Consider the following 20528-nt stretch of genomic DNA (forward strand, 5'->3'; position numbering starts at 1 on the left):
CAAGTATCGATCACATACAAAATAATCGCCTACCTACTCGTAAGTCACAACTTGAACATGAAATCGATTAAGCCATGGTATAATAATATACTCCGCCTGGTACTCTATTCCGAGATTCGCGTATGACCTAACTGACACGGGCCTACGTCATCATGCTGTTTACAGGTTCTCAAACTTTAAAATGTGGGAGAATTTTAACCAACGGTGAAAATTAATTTAACGGCATTAATTTTAAGTTATTCATGTAGAAACATAGTAAAGTAAAACAAATCTAATGTATTAAATTAAGCTTTATTTATCTATACAAGACAAACGTTTGAAAAACTAATTCACAGTTACACATTAATTACCAAGCTTACGACGTGAAAAGTTTGGAAAACACTGCGACTGCTGACACTGAGCGAGAAGGAAATAACAATTAACACGCGTTCGACAAGGACGACGGTCAGGCCAGGGCATGAAGTTATCTAGATCCGAATTGTCAAATGTGACAGCGCTATCCTGTGTTGCCAGTAATGTAAACAGAATTACCCAAACGTCTGAAATTTCTTTCGTGAATCGGAAGATATTGCTAACGAATAATTAAAAATGACGTGTTATTGTAAAATTTAAGATAAAATTCATATAAATGAAAATTATAAAATTATCAAGAAATATTTTAACTTATTAACCATAGGTATAATGTACCCATGTAACATGTTATGTTGAAATAAAGTGGCAATGTTATTGTGACGTAGGCCCGTGTCACTCTGGGAATAGAAGACCATGTTTTATTAGACCATGGATTAAATAAATTAAATTAAATTAAATTAAATAATTATTTATTTCAGAAATTAAATTTCCATAATATATTAGTAGCTTATTATTATTACTCTTAACCCTAAGCCTTATCGAGTTCTATGATCGCTTTGCTGTTTACTCTACAGGTGAAATAAATTAAACGACGAAATATTACGAGTTTTATGAAATTATCTTATTTTTGTTACAGCGTACGTAGTATTGCCTACAATACTATAAACTTTACCTATACTCTGTATATTTAGGTACTTAAATAAAAGTAACTAAACAAATAATTTGTACATTTTCGGGTAGTTATAACATTTATTGATTAACCAACCAAATACAAAACCACCTGGATCTGTCACTGAACGACCTGACTTTAACCTACATTATTTGATCATGTAATGTTTGCATCTACCCTCAACTGGCTTAAGAAGCTATTTGAGGGTAGATTTTGTTTACTCTTTTTTAAATACCTAAAGATATAGACTTTATAAGAGGGGCTTAATCAAACTGTATACAGTAAAATCAGGTAACTATAGTCCTGTACTACAACTATGGTCCAGTTTTTAATGTTGATTCTGAACGAGCCATACTCTATGAATGATCTTTACTCGTTACATTTATTTTGGAGCTTAGATACACTAACGCTTTTTCTATATTACTGTTGCGAACGCAACCTTTATTTGTATAATACAGTAACTAAACGCAGCCGTCGGGCTCGGCTAGTATTTGGAAGCTTTTTCTAAAGCACCAATAGGAGCGCTCCACATATTATGTATCGCGGCCAATTAGAGGCACCCAAATCTTAACCACTATTTTCGGACATTCAAATTATGCAAATCACTCTTTCATCAGCCTCCATACGATTACCACACCACTTTTACATTTAACCGTTTAGTCAAGGAACCCTTGTAAAACCAGTACCTATTGAAATTATAATAGTTTACTTCAAATCGAAGCTTTTTATTTGAGTCGTCGAGATCCTGACCTGCACGGCGGCTACAATTACATACCTACTCAATATTATTTGAAAAATACTTATACATATTTTACTGGAACTTGAATTTGGACCATAGTTGTAAGTTGTGGACTAAAGTTACCTGATTTTATGGTAGTTATAAGAAAGCGTTTAACACTACATATAATTATTATTAAGACACTCAATAGATTTTAAATTGCCTTTTATCTCAATTTGTAATCCTTACTAATAAAATAAATGCGAAAGTAATCCTGTCTGTCTGTCTGTTACCTATTCACGCTTAAATGACCCGAATGGTGATTACCGGTGAGCTCCATCTTAGGCTCTGTCTTCACTTTCCATCAGGTGTGACTAGAGCCAATCGCCGATCCGTTTATTATTTAAAAAAAAAATGGCTGAACCGAGATGAAATTTTGTTGAGACAGTTTGTGGCCCGAGGATAGGATAGTTTTTATCAATCATAATCATCATCATCCCACGCAGACGAAGATGCGGGAAGAAGCTAGATTATAAGTACTTTTTTTTTGTTATCATTTATTATTATAGTACTTCCTCGACAAAAAAGAAACACACTAGAACATCAGTTCTCTTATATTATATTCATAAATTCATACGTTAAATTTTATCCCGTGGACCTAAAATAAACACAGCGAATGGAATAGAATGATCTTTCCAATATTGATACGATTTTTCTCTTTCAGATCGGCAGCCTGAACCATTTCTTCCTGCTGTCACACCCACACTTGAGCAAACGCTCGCCCAACGCCAGTATAGACTACGAGAATAGACTGAAAAATGATCCGCAGGTACGTCTACTACATTCTCACATTTTATTAGTTATATCCGTACATAGAACTAAACTATAAATGTTGGATCTACAGTATGGAACCCTAACTATAAATGTTATATTCATAGTATTGAAGGAATTCAAAAGAAGCTCATCAAACATTTAAAGTATAAAAACCTTCGGTCAACCCAATCGTTTAACCTGGATAAACTGGTGTCGCTCGAAAGCCGGCGCACATTAAAAGATCAAATATTTTTGTATAAAGTATTAAGAAATTTAATTTACTCCCCTTATTTGTTAAGTAGATTAGTAGACTTAGCTTTAAAACTCCCCGCTTGAACACACGACGTAGCAATAAATTATTCCATATTCCCTTCACTAAAAAGTAATACAAATCAAACTCCTTTCTGATAAGAGCTTGTAGATTCCACAATGATTTTTTCTCAAAAATTGATATATTTAATGACTCCTTGACTAAATTCAAACATCAAGTACTTTTGGTTTTAAATGAACAAACGAATTAAAGACACTGTAACTTAACACTTTAATTGTATATTTAATGTATAAAAAATAAACATTAATACATTAAAACATAGCGGATTTAAGTTCCAGAAGCAATTGTTTTGCTTTTGAATTGTGTATTTTTAATAAAAGTTCCAAATAAAATTATAAACAGGTACATTTTAATGTACAAATTAAATTCCCTTACCCATTTCGTTAAATGTTGTTAGACATTTGCAAAGAATTAGGGCTGATTTAGACGATGCGAGAACTCGCATGCGAGTTTCATACCATTGCGGGTTTTGATCGGTCGGTTGAATTGGACGTAACCAACAGTCAGCAATGTAACTAAAATCACATGCGAGTTCGCGCGCCGTATAATTCAGCCCTTAAGGTCGAAAATAGCGACATGTCAAACCAACGTCGTGCTCTAGTCTAGCAGGCTCCTATGTGACAGTTTGCTGTACGATATTGAACCTTAGGTGGGTTGGAAATGAAATTCTTTGGAGCTTTAGGAGATAATTTTTTTCATTGGATTGCCCAGCCACTGGATGTAGAAGGAACCCATCGTCAATTATAATGGCACTACTAGCAAGGTTTGGTGGATCAAACACTGGTGATAAGGCGTTTTCGGATATTTAACATGATCATATAGGTATGTACCAAAAGTAAAGAAATTCAAAATGGCGGCCATTTTTTACAACTTTGATTTTTTTTTGACTTTGACTTTTTTATGAATTAATATTAATATTAACACATTCACCGCTGAGCTACGGTCGTAGCGCTATATTGTAGCCGATAAAATGGGTTCCCGGTATCTAGCGGAAATGCTCCGTAGAAGCAAAACGACAACGTGTCGTGATTGGCGCTTATTAGGTAAAAGCAAGTTAAAGGTACCTTTCGGATCCTCAGACATTAATTATTATCATCATGAGTAGAACAAATTTAAATTTAAATAATAAGTACTTTTACTTTATAGCAGTATGCACTATAAATTCATTTTAATCTATTTAGGTTTTTAAGTCTGAAACGTTATTAAAAACCCTGATACATAAGTACAAAAAAACACTATATAAAATAAAAAGCATTTACACTGTGACTAATATGAGTAGGTAGAATATATTTTTTCTATCAATTTGAAGGGCAGCTCAAACATTACTTTTGTCAACTCATCAACATTCAAGAAGTCTTAAAATAATATTATTATCGTTAGTATGAGTTATTCGAGTGGAATAAATAATGGTATCGCAGACGTCCTAACTGCTAATTTAATATTAAAAGTTATAAAAATCCATTTCGCCTTCATTTACATATTTGAATTTGTAGTAATTTGTTAGCAAAGTTTGCCGACAAGCGGTTGGGTCAACCACTAAAGTTGTCTAGAAAAATGGCTCTTCTAAATTGAATTAAGTATTAAATAAGCAGTCTTGATTTTGATTTTTTTGACCCAAAAGACAAAAAAGTGTGCGAGGAAGAGAGCGTAAGCGAACCTTATTCTGGACTTATGTATGTGTTTTTTTATAACTGCCTCAGTGAAAAAAACCTTTATTTTTATACTGACTTTCAATCTGTAGACTGGTTACCTACTTGTGCGAAGCAGCGTTTTCACAATGGACATAATCGTCGCGTCAGTTAAGTACAATAGGTATGTATGACTATAAATACCTAATCCATCATAGGTACCTAATATACCTGCCTAACCCTTTACCCTTTTATATTATACCCTAAGAACAGCTGTAAAAAAGTAATGATATAAATGCATTTGTATTTGTATCTGTGCGGTGTTATGTTATGAACATTATTGATAAACCTCTGCTTAAAAAAATACTGTTGATGTGTTCTGAAAGTCTGCCAATTTAAGCGAAGACAAAATAGTGTTTTTTTTTTTTATTATTGACAAATTAGGTATTGTTTTTTTTTATATATCTTCTTCACTATTTATATTCTTATTCTTTTATTGAGCGTACTGTGTACTATTTGAGGAACAAATAACATTTTACCGCGGCTAATCTAATAACTATATTCCGTGACACGAATTGGATCTCAGCGTTCGTTTTTTCTTTATAAAAGTTTCAGAAATTCCCTAGGCGGTCCCCAAGGAAATCTATGTCTTGGAATCCGCAATGAATTTATTCGAAATTAAATTAAGTAATAGGCATTTGTGTATAATTGTATAGGTACTACATACGAGTAAGTGACAGTCTCAAGAGGAATATATGGAATTCATACTTAAACTCATAAAAAGGAAGCTATACACATCTACCTACGTGCCTACCTACTATGTTTCTGTAAATCAAAATTTCATATCTTGTCGCAGTGGTACAAAGTGTGGTACTGAACACTCGACACGAAATTTTTTGGCTAGTTTGTAACATTGCTTTCAGTCTAAATCAAGGGGGTCAAAAACTTAGGGTCTTTTCTGTGGACAGGATAAAGTAAATGGACTTAACACATTCAGTGTCAGCGCGAGCTATGCGCTGCGAGCGTAGTATGAGGAAAAACCGTATGTAGCAAAAAGCGCCTACAAACAGAGAACCCGCCTAGCGGGTCGCTGGCAGTGAATGTGTCAAAGCCTAATTAGGCATGTCCAAACTTATTTTTTCATAGCTATATATGATGAAAGCCTTACAAAATGTCCAAAACCGTTAAATGTCCACCTGCAAGACGCCTGTTTTCCCGATAATTTTTCATCCGTTTGAATAAGAATAAGAATAATTTCATTTATCCATGGCAAACTAAAACTACATTTCATACAAACGTATTACAAAAATAATATTTAAAGCATAGAGTATATAGTTTACCACGAAATGGTCCCGCCTCAGCATGATGCTAACCCGAATTGCTGAAAGTCAGCGCTGGTCTTCCGGCGAGACCATTTGTGGGCCACGAACGCAACCGTACAACACGGCCCTATCAATAAGCTAGGTGTTCCAGCTTCGATCGCGCCACTACGTGCACTTCAACTCTTTTGTGGTGCGCGTGCCGCGACCGCTGCTTCCCCATCGAGTGCGTCGACTTCTGGCCGAAAGGTGTCGTGTTTCGGAGGTTCCGGGGCAAACTGCCGAATCCGACACAAGAGCAGCCGATGCAACGGAGCCACGCCGTTTTGTCGACTAAATAGTGTTTAGTTTTAACTTTTAAGTTTATAAAATACATATATGTGTGTTAGTCTGTAAGGTATTTGTAATATGGGCCTTGTTGCCTGAATTAAATTTCTAAATAAATAAATAAATAATTCTGAACGCGTCCACTTTGCTACGTTTGCTCTAACTTCAGTGTTGTCCTCAGGTGAGATGGGTGATGCAGCAACGGGAGTTGAGGCGGTCAAAGAGGGACCTCCAACCGCGGCACGTCATGCGGCAGTCGACTCCGTCCTTCCCAGACCCGCTGTTCAAGGAGCAGTGGTATTTGGTACGTATTTTATGGAATTTTACAGTACATATGGTGCTATTAAATATATTAAGAACGGGTCACTCACGTATTTTAAGTCGAAAAACGCTCGACATGTTTTACTCCGTACCGAGGAGTGTCATCTGGAGCTTGCGTTTGCGTTTGCGTTTGCGTGGTAAGGAGTGAAACATGTCGAGCGTTTTTCGACTTAAAATACGTGCGTGACCCGTTCTTAATATATTTAATATGGCTGTCTCACGGAAGTTTTGTTATTAAAATTACATATGGTGCTCCATTACGACACCCTGTTCAATAATGATCACATTACGTTACTACGTCGGAAATTTAAAGGGAAAGAATATGTAATTCGCAACTCATGACGATTTTAAACACTGCCACTCGTTGCGAATTTCGCACTTTTATCGTAAATAACTATTATACAGTATACACCATGGGAGTTAATAATGATAATGACATTTGTCTTTATGAGAAGGATACAAAATGTTACAGAGGTTTGCTAAGTTTTATGAAAAAGGGGGAACACTGTTTTTAATTTACCTACCTAATGTTAAGAGTTCCCTAGATTTCTCCAGGATACAAGGAACCAATTATGAAATATGTAAATTCTTCCAAACAAAAAGAGAATACTCCAAATCAGTTCGGCAGTCTTTGAGAAATGGGGAAACCTACATACCTAAAAAAGAGTCCCCCAGCAAAATGAGCATCTCCATCTTCGAGACTTTGAAGTCGGTTAAAAATTACCTCTGTAATTTATTAAATTGGTACCTATGGGGTTTAGCTTTAATTACCAATTTTGCTACGGTCATTTACGGCAATGGCCCAATTATTTTGTTACTTATTAATACGACTGCAGACGGTCAGAGGTCATACAACGATCGTTACTAAATTTAATTTGTGTTCTGAACCGAGTTGATATCGTCTTCACCATAACTGTCAGAGGGATTACTAATATGTTGCATAAAATTTATTGTCATATTTTACTTCCGCATAACAACCTTTGGCAGAATCATCATTTCGCAGAATTACTTTTTGCATAAGTTTCCTGGCATACTGTTGTTTCACACAATTTTGTAAAGCTGAATAATGCAATTGCATAATGTCAATTTGAAGAATAATCCTATAACCGAATAATTGTTTTGCCAAAAATTGCGTCGCATAATATTTACTTGGCATACTGTCTTTTCGCAGGATTTCCTTAGGCAGAATAATTCATTGGCATAGTGTTGATGAGATTAATATTTTCCGTACCCTACTCCACCAATGAACACCTACTCCAACAGTTCCTATTGAGCAGGGGTCGCAGTTCTAACCTAACCTAACCTACACTTCTGGCAGCAATTCCTTTTGTGTAGGGGTCGCAGTTCTAACCTAACCTAACCTACAGTTCTGGAAGCAGTTTCTGTTGTGTAGGGGTCGCAGTTCTAACCTTACCAACAGTTTTGGAAGCAGTTCCTTTTGTGCAGGAGTCGCAGTTCTAACCTAACCTAACCTACAGTTCTGGAAGCAGTTTTTTGTGAGTAGGGGTCGCAGTTCTAACCTAACCTAACCTACAGTTCTGCAAGCAGTTCCTTTTGTGTAGGGGTCGCAGTTCTAACCTAACCTAATCTACACTTCTGGAAGCAGTTCCTTTTGTGTAGGGGTCGCAGTTCTAACCTAACCTAACCTACAGTTCTGGCAACAATTTCTTTTGTGTAGGGGTCGCAGTTTTAACCTAACCTAACCTATAGTTCTGGCAGCAATTCCTTTTATGTAGGGGTTGCAGTTCTAACCTAACCTAACCTGTTGTTCTGGCAGCAATTCCTTTTATGTATGGGTCACAGTTCTAACCTAACCTACAGTTCTGGAAGCAGTTACTTTTGAGTAGGGGTCGCAGTTCTAACCTAACCTACAGTTCTCGAAGCAGTTCCTTTTATGTAGGGGTTGCAGCTCTAACCTAACCTAACCTACAGTTCTGGAAGCAGTTCCTTTTATGTAGGGGAACCTACACCTCTGGAAGCAGTTCGTTTTGTGTAAGGGTCGCAGTTCCAAGTTTCCAACCTAACCTAACTTACAGTTCTGGCAACAATTTCTTTTGTGTAGGGGTCGCAGTTCTAACCTAACCTAACCTACAGTTCTGGCAGCAATTCCTTTTATGTAGGGGTCGCAGTTCTAACCTAACCTAACCTGTAGTTCTGGCAGCAATCCTTTTGTGTAGGTTCAGTCAGCGACATGAGTATCATGCGGTAACAATTTCGGCAGAACTTTTATTCTGCTGCATAACATTCTGCGAAATTCAAGTCTGCAATATGAGCAATATGCCATAAGAAATTCGGTGAAATGTAATTTATGCTACATACAATTCTGCGTATGTAAAATCGACGATATTAGTATTCTGCTATTCAAAATTCTGCCAAATGAATGTTATGCGACATGAAAGTTATGCTAATTATACAATTATGCAAAAGTATCATTCGGTTAAAAATGTTTCTGCGAAACCTGCTATGCGAAGTGTATTTCGGACAAACAATATTATGCAAGATAAAGGGAAGCCCTGTCAGAGCATGACACTTAGACATAAATTGTATTGTTGAGGTACCCCTAGTATATTCATGCTCAGATACAGAAACAAATGAAGAGCTTTTTATATCTAAGCTATCCAATAAACAAGTATTCGAAAATATTCTCATAATAAAACCGGCCAAGTGCGAGTCGGACTCGCGCACGAAGGGTTCCGAACCTTTACGCAAAAAACGGCAAATATATCACGTTTGTTGTTGGGAGCCCCACTTAAATATTTATTATATTCTGTTTTTAGTATTTTTTGTTATAGCGGCAACAGAAATACACTAGTGGCTCTGTGAGCTGTAGACCTCGCGAGCAGAGCTTGAAATAACATGGTGCTAAGAGCTATAAAAAACACCGTGTTTTTTTTGATTTCCGTTAATTTCAAGGGTGCATTCCTGAGCTTAAATCAAGTAACTTTCTCAAAGACACCGATGTTCTAATTAAGTCCATTTCGGAGATAATCATAATTTATTTTTTTACTATAAGGCCTCTACAAGCGTGTACACTTGCCTTAGGGCCGGCTTACATATTGATTAGTGTTTAGAATGAGTTCATACATTTGCTACTAAACTTAAGTACAATCTCGGTCGATTGATGTACGAAATGACATTGATATGTCACAGATTTCAATTGTTTGGTTGAGTTAAATGTAATGCCCGTGTTACAACAACGCTATATGCTACATTTAATTACTTTTTAAACAAAAGAAAAACAAAAAAGAAAACAAAAAATTTTTTTTTTTTTGAAAATTAACTATGCCATTTAGTTCTTATAAACGTACTTAACTATACCCCGAAGTTAACGGAATTCAATAAAAACACGGTGTATAGTAAATTAAAGAAAAACAATACGAAATTTATGTGTAAAAAAATACAAAAAGTTATAATATCCCAGCATACAATTACTGGGGATCGAACCCAGACCCTCTGTGCAAACAGAAAAAGCGAACGTTTACAAACTGAGCCAAATAGTTCTTAGATGGGTTGACGAAATTTAGCTACTCCTTCTCAAATTAAAATTAGTTAAAATTAAATATCTAAATACCGCCTAAACCAGCGATAATTTTTTTCTGCATTTTTTGCTATTAACTCTGTAAACATGTCTCAAAAAGAAAAAAGTCTTATGATATCGATACGACTATTTGTTTAGGCGCCAGGTATCACGACTCCGCCATTTTTTAAAATTTCCAAAAACCGGATTGACAAAAAAATTTTATTTAGTCATAAAATTCGGTCACAAAATTTCACGAGAATCGGTTAAGAATTGCGACCTGTAGAGGAGAACATCCGGACATACGAAAGCAAAATGCCCGAGTCAAAACGTAGACCTTCGCTTCGCTTCGGTCAATTATCTGTGAAAATTTCAATTTCCTAGCTATCACGGTTCATGAGGTACAGCCTGGTGACATACATACGGACAGACAGACAGACAAACGGACAGCGGAGTCTTAGTAATAGGTTTTTACCCTTTGGGTACGGAACCCTCAAAAGGAACTTTTCTAAAAATAAAGCGTTAGATAGGTACAAAAAAATTTACTTATTAACACTTTATTGTACAAAACACACAAAGACACAAAAATGACACAGAATAGGCGAATTTAGCCCTTGAACTTTAAGATCTCTTCTAGTTATCAGAAAATGCCTTTACAAACTTTCTTAAAAGATTCACCGACTTCAAGCAAAACTTTGGTACCTCAGTTTATTTAAAAATAACTATCTAAGCTAGAACTTTAATTAGGTTAAGGCTTAGGCAAAATTATTTTTATACGTAGTTGTAAGTTTCATGCCCAAAGGGTTATCATCAGGGGCCTTTTTTACCAGACTGTCATTTGACTCGTTCCTGACGTTCAACCAGAAACGTCACTTTTGACGCAAAATTATATCCATAACAAATCCAGATCACCACCGCCACCGAACACCGACATTGGCAAATTCACCCTGTGCAAAATTGCATAGTAAGCCAAAAAAAAAACCAGATCATATTCACAACCTGTTATGTATTACAGTCAGAATATGCCTCCTGGAACAATAACCTCCAACGTCATGTTAATACCATTTCGTATTTATATCAAGCAGTTGATTTCTTTAACTCGTTTTCTACAAGGCAACTAAAGTAAATAGACAACTATTACGTTGTTTTATTTCATATTAGTACACCCCAATGAAGACTAGTGTTGGTAGGAACTCGAGTCTTTTGAGTCTGAATTTGAAGAACTCAGCTCGTTTTTACGAGACTGCGCTTAAAAAACTTCTGAGTCTTTAAAGTCATTTGTGGAATCTTTTTTAAGAGCTTCTCAAAAGGACTCAAGCCTCCGAATAAAGACTCCGTGAACAATTATATACAATAAACAGTAAAGAAATTAGGCGTTATCGTATGATTTAGGTACCCAATTAAAAAAATATACGAGTACCTACATAAAGACAATGCACTTCGAAATTGTTTGTTAAAAAAAATCAAGAGTTCTCTGAAAAGAACTCAAGTCTCTACAAAATACTCGGGTCTCTATTAAGTTGAAAAGAACTCGAGTTAAGATTTAATTACAAGAGTCGAATCTTGAAGCAGAGGACTCAAAGGACTCGAGTCCTACCCAACACTAACTTTACTTGAAGACGCGCCCGCTTTCCCGCACCCCTGAAACGCTGCACGCTGCCGGATAAATCTACATGATTTATATTCGTGACTTGTTCCGAAGATAAATTGCCCTTCAGATGATTCATTACAATTTGGAAGTATTCGATACTTAATCCCAAACGTGTTGGGGGTTAAGTTAATTAACTATATATGTTTATTTACACAAATGGCGAAATTAATGAAAAAGCAAACGGAAGGTGAAAGTTAATTTTCGATGGCTTTCATCTAGATCTAGCAAGATAGATATACTATAGGTTTGCGCCATACAGTTTTACCTAGTTTTATGGACCATGATTGGGATTTTGACTAGAGATGCAACGGGTAGTTGTTTGGCCGGATACCGGATACCGGATATTCGGCCTGACCATCGGCCGAATATCCGGTATCCGGCCGCCGAATATTCGGCCAGCGGAACTATACCTACATTTCGGTTTTTCAGGTGTGCATTCTGCAGGTTTGACCTGTTTCCTAGTGAATATTCACGCGGACAAATTTTTAAGTTGGAAATGAGTGCGCGTGCAAGTCAATGGAACGTTTAAATTGTTTTAAAATAATAAACAAGTACGATTTTGACCGTGTCTGTTTCTTAAATCCAATTTGTTTACTCCGAAATCAACAATGTTACTACCCGGTGTCCGGCCGGATATTAAAATAATCGCCGCATAGGCCGGATACCGGATAGTAACCGAATATCCGGTGCATCTCTAATTTTGACAATTGCGTTCTTTGTTGAATTCTATTGCCTACCATTGTGTTTCCTTTCAAATGAAACATTTCTTCAATAGAAACATTTGATAAAACACCACATCGACTTTTAGGACTCCGTACCCAAAGGGTAAAAACGGGACCCTATTACTAAGACTCCACTGTCCGTTTGTCTGTCTGCGGTCTAGCATGAGTTGCGTTCTCGCGCGGGAGTCCATACTTGAAGTCGCGCTAGATGTATGGAGTCGCCCGCGAGAAAGCAACTTATGCTAGCAGGGCAGGCTGTATCTCATGAATCGTGATATTGCCGCTATAACAACAAATACTAAAAAGTACGGAATCCTCGGTGGGCGAGTCTGATTCGAACGTCCGGTTTTTTTATTACTAAGTAACTCAACTCGAATGCAGTTATAACTAATACATTTGTAGGTACGTGGTCCAAGCAGGACGAAGGATAGAGTATATATTTGTATACCTAACAAGGTAAGTACCTACGCCTTTTTCTCTTTTTCATAAACGTAATAGATCTAACGTTTTATGTATGTGTCTTTATTATTTGAACATTATACCTAAATTAAAAGAGTGAAAGGTATTTTCTCCACTAGGTACATTTATAGAAAACTGTAATTAGTAACAGAGACGCTATTTACTATTTTAAGGTAAACATTATCCTGAAACAAAGTCTTAACAGGCTGAATAAATGCCAAGAAAATATATATTTTCCGCCTCGACTAACTCGTTAGTAAGATAGTTTCAATTAAATACCCAGGAAAGCGTCTCCTCTTTGTATTAATACATTTTAAAACGAAAAATACTTTAGAACTCTCTTCTTTAAAAGGCTATTGTTGTGATGAAGCATTGCATTAAATACATTTTGCTCTATTACTTCCGAGAGGCATTAGCGTTTCTGGTTAGTGAGGTAACAAAACTAGGTACATCTATAGTTATTTTACATCACACAAAATAACTAGTAAATGCTAGTGATTACATTCGCGGGAAATTTATTTGAAGCCTAGGAAAATTAAGTTTGACCATATAAACAACTCAAACTCAAAGGTTAACTGGAAGAAATCCCTTAAAGGGATAAGTTCGCCTTTGTACTGCCTATCCTGTGCCGTAAATTTGTGTTTTGTACAATAAATTTATACATACATACATACATAAACGATTTAGATACATAGGTAATCCAATAGTTAATAATAAAAGATTTTCTTATTGTGAATAAACCAATTTTACTTACTAGTGTTATTGCATTCCGCTCCCGAAGTAGCTTTACAAATTTAAATGATTTGCATAAGCTGTAATTTTAATATACCAATATCTAAACCTCAACAAATGTTATCATAATATTTACTAGCAACCCGCCCCGGCTTCGCACGGGTAAACCTAAACAAATTATACACTTAAACCTTCCTCAAGAATCACTCTATTAATAGGTGAAATCCGCATGAAAATCCGTTCAGTAGTACTTAGAGTTCCGTACCGAAAGGGTAAAAACGGGACCCTATTACTAAGAATCAGCTGTCCGTGTGTCTGTCACCAGGCTGTAGCTCTTGAATCGTGATAGACAGTTGACATTTTTACAGATGATGTATTTCTGTTGACGCTATAACAACAAATACTAAAAATAAAATAAATATTTAAGTGGAGCTCCCATACAACAAACGTGATTTTTTTGCCGTTTATTGCGTAAAGGCACGAAACCCCTCGTGCGCGAGTCAGACTCGTACTTGGCCGGTTTTTTAAGTTTATCGCGAACATACATACAGACAAACAGACAGACGCGGCCGGGGACTTTGATTTATAAGATGTAGTGATTTTACGGACGTTAGCTTAGCGAAAAGGAACAGCCTGTAAAATTTGGCATATATGTAAGTAAATGAATGGTTGTCGTTTTTGACTGAACTCAAATTTTACTGACAGATTGTTGTGGGTCCTTTTCCCTAAAGTATGTCCGTGTAGATATTAAATATTTAGGAAACAATTAATCCTCATACCCGTTGCCTGTTAATTAAATATTTACTCAACTTATTGATTTGTTGCCACAAATTAACTATTGATTAGGTTCCCACACGTGAGAGCCGAACTTCTAAAATAATTAAGTTTGATTATTCCCAAATTGGTAGTTTCCGAACCCGAGTGCATAGGACGTAGTTCATTGTTAGCCCCAATTTCGGGTAACGGCCTAATGTAATTGCGCTATTACCATCACCATTTGTGTAGACTCTTTTGTTTTAATCTTTTTGGCGTTCAGTTTAAATAGCACAAACTATACGTTAAAACGTTCCAAATTGCCAGGAATGTTTCCAACGATTTTAGGCCAATATCTAGTTTTATTTCAGAATGGCGGGGCGGCCGACGGTCTGGACATGAACGTCGGCTACGCGTGGAGGAAGGGATACACGGGAAAAGGGGTAGTCATAACCATTTTAGATGATGGCATTCAGCCCAACCATCCAGACTTGTCGCAAAACTACGTAAGTGTACTTTTATAGTACGATGAACTCTTACTTTGCGAAATTTTAAAGCTTTTGTGTAACTGCCGCACGTGCAAACATAGTTGCGATTCGTATTATTCCTATATTAACCTTTACGCTGTTACATTCTAGGTTTAACACCAAATGGAGGCATATTTTATTATGAGTGTGATGTTTTAGGACGGGACCGCATCGACCGACATAAACGGGAACGACACGGACCCGACGCCGCAGGACAATGGCGACAATAAACATGGCACCCGGTGCGCGGGAGAGGTGGCTGCGGTCGCGTACAATAGGTACTGCGGCGTCGGTATTGCGTACAACGCGAGCATTGGAGGCGTCAGGATGTTAGACGGCCTTGTTAATGACGCAGTCGAGGCCCAAGCGCTGGGCTTCAACCCCCACCATATAGACATATACAGCGCATCCTGGGGGCCCGAGGACGACGGCAAAACTGTCGACGGACCTGGCCCTTTAGCTAGAAGGTAAGGTTAGACTACTAATTGCGAGATAAAAAATAATAGCTAGCGGCGAGCTCATTAAAATGTTTTGTTTCAGGGCCTTTATAAATGGAGTGACTAACGGGAGGGGAGGAAAGGGGTCGATCTTTATATGGGCGTCGGGCAACGGAGGAAGGCACACCGACTCTTGTAACTGCGACGGATACGCAAATAGTATTTTCACGATATCGGTATCTAGCGCAACTCAAGGCGGTTATAAACCGTGGTATTTAGAGGAATGCTCTTCTACATTGGCTTCGACTTATAGCTCCGGTACTCCGGGGAGGGATAAAAGTGTTGCCACTGTTGATATGGATGTACAATTAAGGCCGGATCACTTATGTACGGTAGATCATACGGGCACGTCTGCCTCCGCCCCTTTAGCTGCGGGCATATGTGCATTAGCACTAGAAGCAAATCCTTTACTGTCGTGGCGAGACATCCAACATCTAGTCGTTTTAACTTCAAGGTCACAGCCATTAGAGAAAGAAGAAGGGTGGATCGTAAATGGAGTGAAGCGAAAAGTAAGCCACAAGTTTGGCTACGGTCTAATGGACGCCGCCCAAATGGTCACATTAGCCGAACAATGGACCGGCGTGCCACCTCAACACATTTGCAAGTCGCAAGAAATAAACGAGGACAAGTCGATCGAAACTTCTTCCGGTTACACGATATCAATGCATATGGATGTCAATGGGTGCAGCGGTACCGTAAATGAGGTCAGGTTTTTGGAACACGTTCAATGTAAAATTTCACTCAGCTTTTTCCCCAGAGGTAATTTGCGCATACTGCTTACATCACCAATGGGAACGACTTCGACCCTTTTATTCGAAAGGACGCATGACGCCACAAGCTCTAATTTTGACGATTGGCCGTTTTTAAGTGTCCATTTCTGGGGCGAGAGCGCCGAAGGACGATGGACCCTTCAGATAATAAACGCTGGAAATAATCACGTGACCCAAGCGGGGCTATTAAAAAAATGGCAGCTGATTTTTTACGGCACCGCCACTAACCCCATTAGACTTCGAAATAAAAGCTACTTTACATCAAATAATAACGCATACCAAGACGAGAAGGCTTATCACGTAAACGACGTTTACGATGCCTCCGAATATTCGCAATTCCTCAACGAAATCGAGCTCGGAATTTCGGACAGACATGCCAATCCCAAAAATATTCCTTCCGCGCAAAGAAAAAATGTTTTGGCGGATGCCAATGATAAACAAGTGCAAAGGCTATGCGATCCGGAATGTGATTCACAGGGCTGTTATGGCAAGGGCCCTACGCAATGTGTGGCGTGTAAACATTACAGGCTGGACAACTCATGTGTGTCGCGCTGCCCGCCGCGGAGTTTTGTGAATCAAGGTGGCGTGTGCTGGCCCTGCCACGAGTCATGCGAGACTTGCGCCGGAGCCGGCCAAGATTCCTGCCTGACTTGCGCTCCAGCTCATCTCTTGGTCATCGATCTAGCCGTCTGCTTACAACAATGCCCGGATGGCTACTATGAGGACCCCGATGCCAACGCCTGTTTCCCGTGCGCAGAGCACTGTGACACATGCTCTGAGAAAGCAGACATGTGTGCCTCTTGCGCTCATAACTATGTACTTTATAACGGTTCTTGTTTGGCGACGTGTCCGCCAGGCACATATCAAAAGGATGACTTTGGTTGCTTGCCCTGCCACGGGACCTGCGAGTCATGCAACGGTCCGAGCGAGACGGCGTGTGTCTCATGCAGGATCGGCAATTACGTATTCAAAGGCCGTTGCGTTGAAAAATGCCCATCCGGATATTACGCAGACGTTCAGAGAAGAGAGTGTGTAGCGTAAGTAGCATATGAATATAAAACAACATCTTTATCATAATACGACTCCCTTAACATGTCATTAATTTAAATTCACATATCATTCCAGATGTCCCATTGGGTGTTCAATGTGCTCAAACATAATATGCACAGCATGCAAAGATAAATGGATTTTTACTAAAGGAGGAAAATGTCTCCCAAGTGGCAACGAGAAATGTGATACAAGTACGTTACTATCACAAACAAATACGGTATTTCATTTCATGTCTTACATGTAGATTACAACTAAATCTTATTTACAGACGAGTACTACGAGGAAGGTCGATGTAAAAATTGCCATTCTACTTGTGAGAAATGTAGCGGTTCGAATGAGTGGGACTGTTTGTTTTGCTCGAGCCCGCTGTTATTACAGGGATCGAGGTAAGGACGCTTTATTAAGTCTGGCTTTTCTCTTTGTGAAGAAAGGAGCCACTAAGGGTTCGTTTGTTTTAGGTGCGTGGCTGAATGCGGGCAGGGATATTTCCAGACGGCCGGACGGTGTTCAAGGTGTCCGCACACGTGCACTGCCTGCGTGTCGCGATTGAACTGTACGTCTTGTGCGGGTGCTTTGCGTTTACAGTCCGGCACGTGTAGAGCTACCTGTGCTCCTGGGTACTACCCTGACGAAGGAACCTGTTCAAAATGCTACCTGTCGTGTGAGACATGTACAGGCCCTCGAAGAGACCAGTGTGCATCTTGCCCTCCAGAATGGAGGTTAGCCGCTGGCGAGTGCAGGCCAGAATGTCCTCAAAACTTCTTTCCATGGCAAGACAGTTGCCGGCGGTGTCACCATTACTGTCAAGATTGCCACGGCGCGGGGCCGCAGCGTTGTACGTCTTGCCCAACACACTTCTCCTTGGAGAACGGCCTATGTGTGGAGTGCCTTAGTTCCCAATACTACGAGCCCAGGACGCGGACATGCCGTCCTTGTCACGACTCCTGCAGGTCTTGTTCCGGGCCTGGGCCTACAAGTTGTGTCACCTGTGCTCACCCATTGCGTTTAGATAGGTAAATATTATTTTTATCAATGAATTCCTTTTTTAACAGACGACAAAGCTACATTTTGCTTCGGCCTTCGAAAAAGACCTCTAAAAAAACAGTAGGTACGATTTTTAGAAATTTTAAATGAAGCTTTTAGAATAATGTTTTTGTTTGTTTTAGGGTAAATCACAAATGTCTGCCATGTTGTACAGAAAGCATGGATTCAAATTTTTTGAGCACCAACGTGTCGACTGATTGTTGCCATTGCGACAAAGATATAGGTAAGATATCCAAACAATAGGTACCCTACTTTTGATAATAAATTACAAAACATTGTACAGTCTTTGGAAGATTTCTACTCAATCTTTATCGAACAATGTTTTTGAGTATTTAATTATGTTTCAAAGACGCAATTGAAGTCATTGAAAAGGATGATTAAAGATTACGGTGGCGGAAGAACAAAGGTATCAAGTTTATAACGAAGTTGATATTAGAGATGCCACGAATATTCGGAAACTATTCGGTATTCGGCCTATTCGGCCATTTTGCCGAATATTCGGTATACCGAATACCTGTTTCACCTACCTAAAAAGAAAAATTACTAGTATTATTGGAAAGTTGTTAAATACGGAGACCCTTTTTTGAGCATTTGTTGATTACAAAATATTTATTTTTATCATTGGTCTGATTTGATTGCCTCTAACTACATTCATTAATTCTGTTCAACAAAAAATATATCTTAGCAAACGGATGCTTTGTTGGCAAACAGTATTCATAATACTTGTAACTCAAAATGTTCGCATGTCATGCCGAATATTCGGCGCCTCGGCCGAGAGAGGGACCGAATATTCGGTATTCGGCAAAACCACTATTCGAGGCATCTCTAGTTGATATCCGGGCGTTGTCTAGCCTGTGGCTTCGCAACAATTTCTTTCATACCGATTTCTATTCCCTATAGAGGAGAGGTTTTCCAAGCGTTTTGAATACAAAAGGTAAATCAGAATTCTTTTCTAGGAGGCTGTTTAAACGGCTCATCGGCGGGTAAGCGGCGCATTGCGGAGAACATTCGCACTCATATAACAGCCTCGTTTTTTGTTGACGATTCGAAGGACCGCTCGAATATCTGGGACCACGATTTATTGGCAGTGGGGAGTGTCGGCGCGGCGCTTCTTGTAGTCGTCATAGTATTTATAGTTATAAGGGTAATTTATTATTTTTCTTCACTAGTACTTGTTATATTAATATTATGACCAGCACGTAACTGTCAACAATACCCTAAATCTGAGATGTAGTTAGGGCACGTGACATTAAGAAAATAATTATATAGTTTCAATCCTTTTTTTTGTACATTACGGCGCACATTGTAAGTGTAATGTGTATGTTCCCTAAATCTATTTCCCCAAAACCAAAATCGGCAATATTTATAGGTACCTACCTATTATAATGGTGCAAATTATTGTAAACTTACTTGCTTCCACTTAAATGTTTCGAAAACTTATGTATCTTGCATATAGATATATGCATCACAGATGGAAATTACTCTACAAACCCAGCTAGGTATTTTCGTAAAATTTAATTTATCTTAAGTTAAATTTTACGAAAAAAATAGGTAACGATACTTTTATTATCTGTTGGAATAAAAATATAACAATGTTTTTTCTCGACAGTTTAACATAAAGAAGCGAAAGCGGCGCACAGTATTCCCGCAAGCTGAATACTCCCAGCTGACAACCCTTGACGAGGACATGGTCCCTCTGAAGGCGACAGCCCTCACCGTCACGCCGGAGAAACAAGTAGGCCTACTGGAGGAACCAACATAGTGAATACAGAGTCAATATAAATAGGATAAGCCCTGTTGTGGACTTGCCGGATGAGGCCTTACCTTGTCTCAAGGGTATACGTTTTTCCCCTTGTAACAGTGGCACGGTGCACAAGAGTAGGTAAACATATCTTTGAAGTCAGCTGTATAAATCAATTCGAAAGAGTTGTTCGACATTCCAGTTACAGACAGAACAAAGTGTAAAAGAAAGATGTAGATTTTATGTTGTTTTCCTTACGGCTGTCTATAAAAACTTTAATTGTTTGTTTTTAAACCTACTTTAAACAGTTTGTGCTGAAGGTTGCACTTCAATTTAAACTTTACTGCATTTCGTTGTCTTTAAACTTTTATATAAACGATTAAAGCATTATGAATCACAGGGATAAATTCAAATGGGTAAATAAGTGGTACGTTGGTTCAAGGGTAAAAATTTAAGGCTGGCAATCTTGACGTCCCACCGGATTTTTTCCTGTCAATTGTAATTCACTTTTACACGCCCGTTACCCTTTTCCGTTTTGTTTTGGCTGTTATATTGAGATAAATTCGTGATTAAAATTATTGCAAAAA

The 20528-nt window shown here is 38.2% G+C and overlaps 1 protein-coding gene across 1 annotated transcript in view; it reads left to right on the forward strand.

The window, feature by feature from the left end:
* The window catches only part of LOC134798684 (furin-like protease 2), a 44423-nt gene that overhangs the window by 23259 nt on the left and 636 nt on the right, over nt 1–20528 (forward strand). The window contains exons 2-12 of the mRNA XM_063771054.1: nt 2464–2568; nt 6339–6461; nt 14684–14818; nt 14999–15306; nt 15380–17143; nt 17232–17347; nt 17425–17542; nt 17615–18169; nt 18323–18423; nt 19157–19344; nt 19810–20506. Of these exons, the coding sequence (XP_063627124.1) occupies nt 2464–2568; nt 6339–6461; nt 14684–14818; nt 14999–15306; nt 15380–17143; nt 17232–17347; nt 17425–17542; nt 17615–18169; nt 18323–18423; nt 19157–19344; nt 19810–19962 (3666 nt within the window). The 3' untranslated portion in view covers nt 19963–20506. The remainder of the gene's footprint in view (nt 1–2463; nt 2569–6338; nt 6462–14683; nt 14819–14998; nt 15307–15379; nt 17144–17231; nt 17348–17424; nt 17543–17614; nt 18170–18322; nt 18424–19156; nt 19345–19809; nt 20507–20528) is intronic.

This window comes from Cydia splendana, chromosome 17 (genome assembly GCF_910591565.1).
Source record: "Cydia splendana chromosome 17, ilCydSple1.2, whole genome shotgun sequence".
Lineage (NCBI taxonomy): Eukaryota > Metazoa > Arthropoda > Insecta > Lepidoptera > Tortricidae > Cydia > Cydia splendana.